This window comes from Meriones unguiculatus, chromosome 7, assembly GCF_030254825.1.
Source record: "Meriones unguiculatus strain TT.TT164.6M chromosome 7, Bangor_MerUng_6.1, whole genome shotgun sequence".
Taxonomy (NCBI): domain Eukaryota; kingdom Metazoa; phylum Chordata; class Mammalia; order Rodentia; family Muridae; genus Meriones; species Meriones unguiculatus.
In genome coordinates, this window is record NC_083355.1 from 86,521,032 (window position 1) to 86,533,870 (window position 12,839).

Sequence of the window (12,839 nt, forward strand, 5' to 3'; positions counted from 1 at the left end):
AAGATACACAGGATGGCAAGCAGAATGACGACCTGGGTTCAATTCCCAGAACTCACAAGATAGAAGGAGAAAATCAACTTCAATAGCTTGCCCTCTAACTTCCACAAGTGCGTGTCAGCATGCATCGCGTGGGGGGTGTGTGTGGGAGGGACGACACACACTCTGAGTGTGCGTGTGGGGGAGGGGTGAACGGCCAGATAGACAGAATTCTGGGCAACTTGTAAAGCAGGCCTTTGCTTCCCACAAGAATATCCATGTGTATGGTCTCAGCATTGAACACTTGCATGTTCTCTGGCCCAAACTCCTCACCCACCAGCCAGTAAAGCAAACTGTTGCACAGTCTATAGATCTGACTCAAGGACATTTGTTTTAGGGTCCGACTAAAAGTTGCCATCAAGTTAATATCGTGTTCTAGCACTCTGTACATACTGTCTACTGGTAAAGAGGAATTATATATTAAATATAAAATAACAAAAATTCAATAAAAATCAGTTTCTCTTCTAGAACCAGAGATGTATCCCCAAAGCCATCAGTAAGAATTCTGCTCCGCTATACACCAATCTCGGGTTTAGAAAGTGGGCTTGTAGCTGTTTCTCATGCAGGGTGATTACTCGGTGGCCGTGACCTTCTGGGGTGGACAGAAAGGGCCTGGCAGAGTTAGCTAGCGCAAGGACAGAGGAGATGCTATGGGAGTGCATTGCAAACAGAGATGGGTGAGTTCAGTTACTCAGTTACCATCTGTCTCTGTTTTGCTAACTCATTAGCTCGGACACCTTGTGACTGTGTTAATCCCCGCTTCCCCTGGCTATGAGCTTGATCCATGTCTCCAGGAAACAGAGGGACTGATCAGCCTGACTCCCCCCTTCGCTGGGTGGCAGCTTCTCCATATGGGCAGCATGCCAGGCCTGCCACCCTCGCCTGCTTCATCACAGGGATATGAAGTGTGCGGTCCCCATCCCTCCCTCCCGTTCCCAGCCTCTGCAATAGAAATGGAAGTGTCTAGGTGTAACGGTTCTTCCAGACAATGTGATAAATCCTGGCCTTTCACGTCTTAGCACTCCTGTCCTTTGCTGATTGAGAGCTCTAAGGTGACAATCCTAGAAGCTTGGTGGCACTGTGTACCACCAGCCCACAGAGTGTTGATTGCTTTCTGTATCTCTCAAAAGAGCCCATACCACAGCCAAGAGCCGATAGGCAGGGCTGAATTTGTTTTGCAGAGCTACCTCCAGAAGATAAGGCTGCAATCCAACATTAAGCACCTCCAATAATTCTGAAAATAATTCTTCAAATGTTGTAGGCTAGAGAGAGGGTCCAACAGTTAAGAGCACTTACTTCCCTTACAGAAGACCCGGGCCTTAGGCCCAGCACCCACATGGTAGCTCACAGCCACCTGTAACTCCCAGGCGCTCATGTAGTGCTCATTCATATACATACAACAAATAAAACTAAAATTAAAAAAAAAAAGTTTAAGAAATGTTGTCTCCCCTCATGAGCTTCCTGGAATACACAATCATTTCTTTTTTAAAAATGTTTTAATCCTCTTTTTTTTTTCCAATTTCATTTATTTATTTGTTTATTTGTTTACTTTTACAATTTATTCACTTTATATCCCAATTGCAGCCCCTCCCTCATTTCCTCCTGCCTCCCCCTCATCCCCCCCTCCCCTGCATCCTCACTGAAAGGGGGAGTTCTCCTCCCTTACCATCTGACCCTAGCCTATCAAGTCTCATCAGGACTGCCTGGACCCTCTTCCTCTGTGGACTGGCAAGGCCGTATCACCAGGGGTAAGTAATGAAAGAGCAGGCAACCAAGTTCATGCCAGAGACAACCCTTGCTCCCCTTACTTGGGAACCCACTTGGAGACTGAGTCTGTTGGCTACGTCTGGGCAGGGTGTCTAGGTCCTCTCCATGCATGGTCCTTGTTTGGTGCATCAGTCTCTGCAGGGTCCCCTGGACCCAGATTTTTTGGCTTTGTTGGTCTCTTTGTGGAGCTCCTGTCCCCTCCATGTCCTTCTGTCCCCGCCTTCTTCCATAAGACTCCCTGTGCTCTGCCCAAAGTTTGGCTGTGAGTCTCTGCATCTGCTTTGATCCCCTGCTGGGTGGAGTCTTTCAGTAGATATCTATGGTAGGCTCCTGCACAAATCATTTTCATTGACTTATTTTGACTTTTTTTTTTTTTAACATGAAGGGGTGTTTTCTGAGCAAGGCCAGACATGTATATAGTCTTTTCCAGCTTTAACAGTGAAAGCGTGACAGTGTTTGGTAGCCCTCACCTGTGGTCCCGGCACTCTTGCTGAAGCAAGAGGAGTGCTGATGGAGGTGGGGAAGAAAACTGGGACTGAAGAGTAACGTGGTTAGTAGAGTGCTTGATTAATATTCAAGATGTCCTGGGCTCTATACACAGTACCCCATAAACAGGGCATGGCCAATTCTCAGAAGGTGGAGGCAGGAAGATAGAGTTGAAGGTTGTCCTCAGCTGCACTGAATTTGAAGCCAGCCTGGCCTAGAGGCCATATCTCTAAGTAAATCTTGAAAACACACTGTGCTATGGGTAATGGGATTTGCTGATATTGACGGGTGCCAGGTACCCTAGGTACTGAGCACATAGATGGCCCTCATCTCATGTATGGTTTCCAGGGGGTAAGACAGCATTGCTGTCTCTGAGGGACAGGTTGGGGAGAGGTTATCGTCCAATGATAGATAGCTGGTAAGTGTCAGGAGCATATTTTAAATCCAAAGCTTGTCTCCAAAGTCTGTGGCCTTCACCTTTCACTGTGGTCACTCAGGGAGGCCCCTCAGCCACTTTGTTGCCTTTTTTCCTGTGTCCTTCCCAAAGACTTGGGATTCTTAGATCTCTTCAACAGCATCCTTTGGAATTTGTTATTTCCTCCTTCTTCCTTACAAATGGCACACTGAGATAAAAGCAAGGACTTAGAAAAGCCACACATAAGCTACCAAAAAAAACTCAGCAGTCCTGCTTTTGTGCCAGTGTGTGCATGTATGTGTCTGTTCATGTATGTGTGTGTGTGAAACTCCTTGCCTACTCATAATTTGGATGTTAGAGGCTGTTTGTTTTCTTTGACTCACTTGATCCTTCCAACAAGGAACTGCCTAGTCTATGTTCATTGTTTCCCTCTTAAATGGTGAGTGATCTGTGCAAGGAGAAAGGTATCCATAAGGCCTTGACTTTATGCGCGTGGGGCAGTAGCACTCCATTCCTGGTTCCCCTTTTTGGCTGAAGGACTCCCACTGATTATCCAACTCCTCTCTAGATAGCTGGAGTTATAGTTAACTCTGCAGATTCCCTCCCACACTTGGCACAGGGGACCCACGCAGACACTTTATAGATCACACTGGCAACTTTGCTCTTTTCTCATTCTTTCTGTCTCAGCCCTCACAATGCCTAGCACCTTTCACATCCCCTCCAAAACCACTGAATTACACATGCTCATTAGCGTCAGCACTCCTGTGCTAGGGAGGCTTCCTGTCTACCAGTGGGAAGGAGACTGTTTCTGGTTCTATTTTGGTCAGGGCTTTCCAAGTTGCTGACCCCATGCCACCTGCAAAGACAGCCTAGAAATCAGGGTGGCCTTTACAACCTAAAACGCTCAACACTTGCTTTATGACTGACGGAAGTGTAGTTGAAAGGAGACTGTATCTCTCAGAGGGAAAGGAACACTGAACCCGAAATGGCCACACTTATTTATCATCAAATTGCTAAGGATTTGGGTCCAGGTGTCAGGGATGGCCGCTGCTTTTCCCACAGGAGACATAAACCACTGACCTGTTTCCTCTCAAATTCCCGCTTCGTGTTTAACCGGAGACACAGAAATGAATGCACACTGGCAGGAAGACAAGGGCTGAGGTGAAGCAGGGGTATGCTGGCTGGCAGAAAGGCTGTTGTTTTAATTTCTTTTACATTGTAGCAGTCTCAGATGGATAGGATCCAGGTATCTTGTAGGCCTGCACCTTATTAAACTCCCGTTTGATTCAGAATTTATAGCAAATGCACCTGGAATTCTTCAAATAGGAACTAGACCTGGGTTCATTTGTTCACAAAAGAGACCTACAGCATATGCCCTAGAAAGCCAAGAATAAAATGGTGGCACATTTTTCTTAATAACTCCCTTAGTTTATAAATTCCGCCGTGCTGATTTAACATCTGCTATTTGACAGGCATGCCGCCACCGAAACAGGATGTACCCATAGGCACGCCTTCTCTATCTCTGCCTGCTTTTATTACACGTGACAGAAACCATGCTCAGAGTACGGAAGCAGAAAGTGAAATTACCACAAGATATCTAGAACGGTGGAGGGTTTGGACACAGCTGACTGCAGGAGAAGCAGCCCATCTTTCTGTATACCCTCGGTCACATAGAGGGCACCCCCACCACCACCGAATGGAAGCCTCCTAGGCCGACAGTGTCAAAACACTGTACTCAAAAACACATTCTAAGTATAATGCCCACTGGACTTCAGAGACTTCATATGGGCAAAAATAGTGTGAATGATATGAACTTCCATATTGATTACCCGTTGATCTGATAGTGCTATGGCCATATGGTGCTAACCGAAACAAAATGTTAGCATTTATTTCCCTTGTTTTCACGGAGGTGATAAAATTTTAACTAACACGTGTGCCGTGAACTATAGTTCTGTCGGACAATGGTGTCCTTTCGGATGGCTTTCCCAAATGTGCACAGCAACTTAAATCCCCTCACGCCTTACTTAGCGCCTTAGCCTCCTTGAGGAATGCTGAAGAGACAGTCACCAATCCAATGTGTGTCATTCTAGTCTTAGCCTCCTTGAGGAATGCTGAAGAGACAGTCATCAATCCAATGTGTGTCATTCTAGTCTTAGCCTCCTTGAGGAATGCTGAAGAGACAGTCACCAATCCAATGTGTGTCATTCTAGTCTTAGCCTCCTTGAGGAATGCTGAAGAGACAGTCACCAATCCAATGTGCGTCATTCTAGTGCAGCCCTTCCCATTCGTAGTAGCTTCTACTTGAGCTGGAACGTTTCCAGTTTTCTTTTTGAACAGAGATTTAAACATTCACCCATGTCAAAAGTCTTTCTTGAGGCCCTGTTCTCTTAATAAGATCTTGCATTAGGAACCGGGGATACAAGGTCCCTGCTGTCTCAGAATTTCTTCTAGAAGAGTCAGCCCCTTGTTTTCATAAATTCAGGCGTAGTTCTAGACATGTTCCTCTCTATGTGATGTATCTGGTCCAGTGTCAACCTTCCTGGAGAGCCTGAGAGGAGTGAAAACACAGACTTTCAGAGTCACCATCAATCTAGTGTAGTCAGGAAGATTCAAAGGCTGCTAATCTTCGCATAAGTCATGACCCTTCACTGATGGCAGTTCATGTTTTTCTTTCTGGTGGTTAATGGAAGCAGATTGCTGAGCCCCTCTCTCAGACACGGAGCTGTGAAGGTAGAATTGTCTCCTCCTCGTCACGAGCACCTCTCAAAGAAAACAACTGCACAGCTGAAAGTATAGTTTGAATCCTCTCTCCCCTGTCCACAAAGAGCCATTCCCCAGACTTCCCAAAAGTATAGTATGGCGAAGCCTCTGGGTGTTTCTTTGTTCTAAGTAACTTTTTAAAAGTGTGATATCCAACCAGCAATGGGTATGCATCACACAGGTACAGCACCACTAACTTTCTCCATGAACACACATGTGCAAACACCCGGAGTAGGAAGCAGATCATTAGTGATCTCCAGGATGCTCCCTTTCCCGGCATCACCCTGCCCCACCTTCTCATCTCATCCCCAGGGTAACCACCCCCTGGAAGACTTCTGCAACCACCAACTAGTTTATCCATGTTTGAACTCTGTGTAAACAGTGTCACGTAGCAGGTCCGTGCTCTCTGGAATGGGTTCTTTTGCTCCACATTGTTCCTGAAGTTTATCCTTGCTGTTTTGGTCTACCAATATAAAACATGATTACGCAAAATGTAGGTAAGTGTACAATAAAAAAAATAAGCAAAACAAGAAAAATGTAGATAGTGGAAAAGGAAAATGAAGATTGTAATTCCGCTGCAGTGGCATATGTCTAATCTGAACACAAGGGAGGCAATGGTGTTCAAGGAGTTCGAGGCCAGCCTGGAAGTGAAGAACTGAAGAAATGTGTGTGTATAAACACTTGTAGAGAGGGCTTTTTTTTTTATTTTATTTTAAATTTAGACCACGTCATACAGACTATTTGTGATTTGCCATTGTGCTCATTACACCAACATGCTCTAAATATTAGTCATCTGAAAGAGGATGCACGTGAACTTGAACCAAAAGACAATATAGAAGGGGAGGGCGGTTCTAAGTTAAGAACACAGGTTGGTATTTACATGAACCATCTTGGCGAGTCTAGATTTTGTCTGTCCTACTAAGGTTTCTAGAAGGTTCCAAATTGACCTCTGAGTTGCTAGGGAAATCAGATACTCAGGACCCCTTCTTCCTCGGTGACTTTTCGAAGTTTCTGTGTAACTCACACAGGTATCTGCTAATGTGTTAGAGATTAGGAACTGCTTACTGCTGAAAGGGCCTTTTTGGAATCTCCGTTCAAGTTCTGGCTTACTCTAGACAAGTCTGTAAAATGCCCCTCATTTCTCAGATGAATAGCTTCTTCTCCACATCTGTTTGGGATCATAATAATCCTTACGTAACATTTTGGAGTCCTTGAATGAGAAGTTCCTTGGGGTTGCTGACTGTTCTTAAACTTTCCCTAACCAGCACTGTGGAAATGTTGTATGGATAGAGTTGTGGAGCTGGGTGACCAGCTAAACTGAGAATGTTAGATGGTGAAAAAAAAAAATACTCTGGGTATTTATGTCAAAAGCTATCTTTTTAACTTCCTAGATGCTTACACTATAAATTTAACCTGCAGGTGTGTGTGTGAGTGTGTGTGTGTGTGTGTGTGTGGTGTGTGTTTGTTCTTGCTAAGCCTTCCCATCTTCCCATTTGGGGTCTTCATTAGACCTCTCAGTGTGTCCTTAGTTCCTGAGGTTAGCTGGATCAGTAGGTCCTGATCAGTTCTGCCGTACAGGGAGGGCTGGGAGAAACATTTGATTAAATTGTCTAGTAAAACTTCAGTTTGTGATCCCCAAGTCCCCAGACACCGTTAGGCATGCCTGGGGACTAGGATTTGGTGAAGCCTGAAAGGTAGAGAATAAAGTGTAGCCAGAAAGTGCCGGAGCCCACTGTGCAGAGAAACAGCTGTTACAGGGAATATCAGAAGAGGGATGTTAGAGGCAGTCTAGTCCTGTCTCTTCATTTTTCAGACAGGACTGAAGCCTGAGGAGGCCACGGAGGGAGGTTGAAAACTTATTTTGATGTTTCATCAACCGCTCAGACGCCTGCAGTGTTCAGGAGATAGAGGGAAAGATGATGGCCTTTTTGTACCAGTGCCGTTCCTGGTTGGATCTGAAGCCTAGCTGTTAATGTGGGCTAGCCCAAAGTACCAATTCATTCTTTTCCAATTAGGGATTGTGAGGGGAATCTGCATCTTCTCTAATCAGCATTAGAAACTTGGTCTTACGCTAGAATGTCCAGAAATTTAGTTCAGGAGAGATTTATCAGGTGTATTCCCCCAAAATAGGCAGGGGGGGGGGAACTAAATATATGAGATTAACCATCATTGTCATTAACATACTGCACCCTCCCTTTTCTTGTGGCTTTCTTTTTCCAACTTGTTCCTGATGACCTCCTTACCCTGTTTTTCAGGTTTTATTACATTTCAGTTGTCTCTGATATCAGCTGTTGAATCTGTAGTATGCAGAAATGCAGAGACTTGCCCTACCAAAATTATTCTGGGGTCAGTTCCCATTATAGTCTGAATCTAGGAAATGAGACTATTTCCAGTTCACTGGGGACTATCTTGGCTTTGAGCAGAAATGGGGTCTGAATCATTACCTAAGAGAGTTTTGTAGATTGTCACAGTTGGCAGCCTCAAGATTCGAGCTAATCCTGGAAATTCCTTAACTTCCCAGAAAGAAGGTTCCACAAGGTCAGGCCGAGGTCCTCAGAGAGCAGATGGAACAGAGCTGGCAATCAGAGGCCCTTACAGCTGGATGTGAAGATGAATACATTCTGCCCCGCCCCCCCACTCCCGCCGCCTCTGGCTTGCAGGAGATATTTATTCTTCATTCATTTTACTCTGCATAAAGAAAAGAGTTCTGCAGTCTCTGCAGGAAAAGTGAGCAAACTTGATGCAGTTCCCACGGTGAATGCAAAGATCAGGCCAACAAAAACAACCTAATTATTACAAAAATGTGCCTCTCCTGGCGGCTGCATAGTCAGTCCTTTATCTCCAGTCCCTGTAATCGCTCCATCACCCCAAACCATTCTTCTTTATCATTATCTAAGGTCATTATTCTTGTGGCAGGAGCTGCTTCTACAAACAAATACTGATTTTACTGTCTTACCTTTCCAGCTCTTTGTCGGATGAGCAGCGATGCATCATTTAGGAAAAGTGAGTGTTGAAGATCAGAGGGATGAGATAGGGCAGGTTTTCTAAAGGATCAGGCTGACGGAGCACACGCACCAAATTATAAACTATGAAACCTGTATAATCCAATTTTAATTAACTTGAAGATCAGTGCTTTTTTTTTAAAAAATGAAATTCTCTGTAAATGGAAAGCTGCCACTACAGGGTACACTGGACCATTGTTCACATAAGCTTTGGGGGGAGGGGCAGGGGTACCAGCAAATCTTCTAAATCAAGTCCTGTTGTCCATGGGCCTTCCGATGCTTTGGGGGACTTACTATAAGTTCTATAGAATATAAGGTGCACCCCTAGTTCAAACTGAGGCTCAGCTCATGATCCAGTTGGCCAGTTCTAGAATCCTTTATGGCCCTTCAGTATCTTCCTGCTCCCACCTTGTCTCCATCTCTTTTGACCTCAATGCACCAGGGCCACCTTTCTGCCTTGCCATATCACACTGGATGCTCCGATGCTGGCTGTCATAGGTGGATAGAGGATGAGGAGGAGCGCCGTCTGAGGAGACAACAATCTTGTTATGCGAAAGGAATGAGGCCTAGATGGTTCCAGGGACTAGCGAGCTCTAGAGGCAGTCTTTAGGAACTCTTTCCTCACCCATCACGCAAGAGCAGGAGGGAGCCTCCAGTCCAAGCATCTCCCTTTCTAAGGAAGGCGCCGTCTGAACTAGGTATTGCCCTCCGAATGCAGCCTCCATCGTGACTCCTGCCCCTTCCCCTCCAGCCCACTGCCGAGCCTCCCTCCAGACATGCTGATTACAAAACAGTGCTTAGGAGAAAACCCCACCCTGTCAGCAGAGGAGTTTTACAAGCTGACTCGGGACATGTGCACTTTTGGAGTCAGGAGAGTGGCTGAGTTGTACTTCCAGTCCAGCCTCTGCTTTGCTAGCCTCACTTCTCCCTCCTTTGTCTAAGTCCCCTATTGCTGAGGAGAAGATAATGAACCTTTCCACCTATCAGGCTCGCTGGAGTGCCGTAAAGAATAATGAGGTGATATTTGTAAAGTGCTCCGGGCCGCTGGGAAAGCAGAGGGGTCGGGCTAAGCAGAAAGCATTCTGTGCTGGAAGCACTTATCAATTGAGCTGCCTAACAATGACAGGGGCTCGAGGATACTCCGAAATGAATTCCAGGGACCAGCCCTGCTTTGAATTTAGGAGGGGGATTAGTGGGGACCTAATAGGTATCCCACTTCTCCAGTTTCTTTAGTGTACCATCAGACTAGAAAAGGTAATTGCATTCTTCTATGTCCGATTCAGCCTGTAGTCTCAATTGGGATGGCAAAGTGGGCTTGTTTTCTCTTCTCATACTGAGGCTGTTATGTCATGGTTGTTAAAGCCCTGGGCATCTTCTGTCCCCCGGGGGATTTTACTTAGGGACTATACAAAGTAGTTTCTATGCAGAGGCTGGGCTCGCAGTTTATAAGGCTGATTAGTGGGACTTCTAAGTATAAATTGCCTGGGGAGCAATTTTGATGAAGTAGACAAATAAAAGGCAAGGTCTTTATCATGGTGGATCTTTTTCACTATGCAGCTTGTTGGGAAATTTTTCAGCAACTCAGATCGATGTACATACAGTATAAACATGGGACTTCATGGCCGCTGTGACATCCTCATCCAGCTCAAAATGGGGGCCCGGCTCCAGGTCAAGGTGAGGTTACCAAGTCACATAAAGATGGTCAGAGCCTTCTTTTAATCTGTCCTTCCCCACAGACAGTCAAATGAGAAATGTTTACAGGGCCTGACATGTATGGGAATGTTTCCAAATGTTCTTATGCGGGATAAGTTGCCACAAACCCATACTTCCTCACCTCAGGACCCGTGACCCCCTGGCAGGTTGTTGTCATTTTCAGGGCCAGCGGAAGAGAGAAAATGCAGACCTGGGAAAATGTTTTGAGCTCACGGAGCACTCTGGGCTGACTAAATATTGAGTGGGACCCATGTAACTCCTTGCTAACTGGCAGGAGCAGGACTGAATTTATCATTCCCCTGTAAAGGGTACAAAGAGAGGTCGTGGGGGCATTCGGAACAATGATTTTCCTGATCACAGTTACAGTAAGGAAATTATGCTGATTACATCTTAGTCCCCTGAAGTTTGCAAGCCTCTCTGTAATCACTGCTTCTGCAAAGCAGTCCGCCCTCTTCGCTGCTTCTCCAGTCCTCTGCCTGCAGAGGCGGCTGGACTTTCTTCTTCTAGAAGGATGAGTTCACTGGCCATCCAGGGCTTCCTGCACTAGCCCTGCAAATGGCTTGTGAGTCTCCAGGGGCGTACCCCAGTATGGTGTAGCTACCTACACCAAGCCCACTGGCATCCTGTCCCCATGCCAGACAGACACGCAGGGACATGCCTTCTTCTCTGGCCTGTGGTGCTGCGCCAGGCAAGCTCGCTTTGATGCTCTCACTTCGGCAGGGGCCGGCCGGCCTCTGAAACTGACCCAGGTTTCTCCCTAACCCATGTTGGCATTTTCCTCGGCCAGTCACTCTTTTGTGCTCCCTCTGAGCCCCAGGTTTCTTACTGGTTGTTTGAATGGCTCGCTCTTCTTACAAAAATGCCTGGCTTCTTTCTTCATTTCCCGCTCCTAAGGTATATCCATTGGATCCCAGACATGCCTCCCCCTTTTCGCCTAAAGTCCTGTCCTTTCTTTCACCTCTGCCAGCGCTAAGTCAAGAGCAAGGCTGACCTTCTCTGGCCATGCCTGAAGAGAAGCTGTGGGACACGGCATTTCCTGCTGCTGCTGGCAGCTGATGCCCACCCCCTTTCTTTTTCTCCGGGAGCCTCAGAGCCCGCTGCCCCAATGAGCCGCTGGGAACAGAGGTCTGGCGGCTACTCCGGCCTCAGCTCTCCAACACAGAACATCCAGGCGTCAATGGGAAACAGCAAGATCTGTCAGCGTCGGCCTTTCTTTGGGGCTTTGAGGGCCACATTCTCCACGGCCATCTGTTCCCTTTCACCTCTCTGGACAATGTCGCTTTTTAAAGGCAGCGATTCTTCCTCTTGATCCAGTCCTCTCCCGCCTCCTTTTCTTTACTCCTGCTTTCTCTTCTCTACCATCCCTCTCCGTCCCCACCCTATGAAAGTAGTGACTCCTAAGGTAACACCCCTAGTCCATCCCCCCACCCCCAAAACAGTTTTCGGCCACTGTGGGTTTTTGAGTTTTTATTTAAAAAGCCCTTTTGAAGTGAGAGATTCTACTTTTAAAGTTCATGATTGTGGAAGGGGTATTCTTTTGGAAAGGATGGGGAAGAGAGGATAGAAAACTTCTCAGTCATGAAGAAAAATACAGAATAATGAATTTAGACCTCTTCTGGCAGGCACTTGCCTCTTGAAAGAATCGCCCCTTGGTGATCAGTTTAAGGGAAGTTTTATGCCTTTAAACTGCCATTTGTCTTGTTATTATTTTGTCCATGTTATTGTACTATTGTTTGTGTGTTTCTGTTTACTTTGTTTGTTGGTTTGTAGAGATCAAAGGACACCTTACAGGAGTTAGTTCTCTTCTTCCACCATGGGGGGCCCAGGGATCAAATTCAGGTCGTCAGGCCCCTTTACCTACTGAACCATCTCACTGGCCCTGTTGTGCTGTTTTTAATTTAGAGCTAGAACTGCTATGGAGCCTGTCATCTTGAACAGAGCCATAGACAGCTACTGAAGTTCCTAGATGCAGCCATGCCTGGGAGGCCCCCAGTGGAGCAGGAACCCTGGTCACAGGGTGGGTGTGAAGGTTCATTTGCCGAAGGGGTGTTTGCCCTAGTTCTGACCAGACCCTGTGTACTGTATGACTCTCCTAAGGCATAATGATAATCTTTTACATGAAACAGTTCCTTAACAGGTGAGACTTTTGTTTGTGCCATAGCTGTTTCATAAACAGGATGAGTCTGTGATATCATGGAAAATTTGCAGACATCTTTGCTTGAGAGGCTGTAACAGGCCCTTAAGCAGATCATGTGACGGCCCATGCCTTTAATCCCAGCACTCCTCGGGAGGCAGAGGCAGGTAGATCTCTGTGACTTCAAAGCTAGCCTGGTCTACAAAGCAAGTTTCAGGACAGCCAAGGCTACATAGAGAAACCCTGTTTTGAAAAAACAAAACAAAGAGGCTGTAATGATCCTTTGTTAGGACAGTTTGAAAAGTACATCACACTGAGATAAGAATGATCCTGGCCCAGGGTCCCAGTCTTACCACCTGGCATAATTGAGCATAAGGCCTGGCACATGGGCCCTGCAGCCAGAGAGTAGGAATGTGAATCCTGGCTCTACTTCTTGCTGGCTATATAAATAAATAAAGTTGCAACCCCTCTAAAATGGGAGCAAGGGTAAGATCTATTTCATATTGTCAGCATGACTAAGGGCGCA

The 12,839-nt window shown here is 46.2% G+C and overlaps 1 protein-coding gene across 2 annotated transcripts in view; it reads left to right on the forward strand.

The window, feature by feature from the left end:
• The window catches only part of Rad51b (RAD51 paralog B), a 523,994-nt gene that overhangs the window by 437,555 nt on the left and 73,600 nt on the right, over positions 1–12,839 (forward strand). The window contains exon 10 of one of the 2 annotated variants that reach the window (XM_060387770.1): positions 8,429–8,467. The exons of the other annotated variant lie outside the window; for it this stretch is intronic. Coding sequence (XP_060243753.1) covers positions 8,429–8,467 — 39 coding nt within the window. The remainder of the gene's footprint in view (positions 1–8,428; positions 8,468–12,839) is intronic. 2 annotated transcript variants of the gene reach the window in all.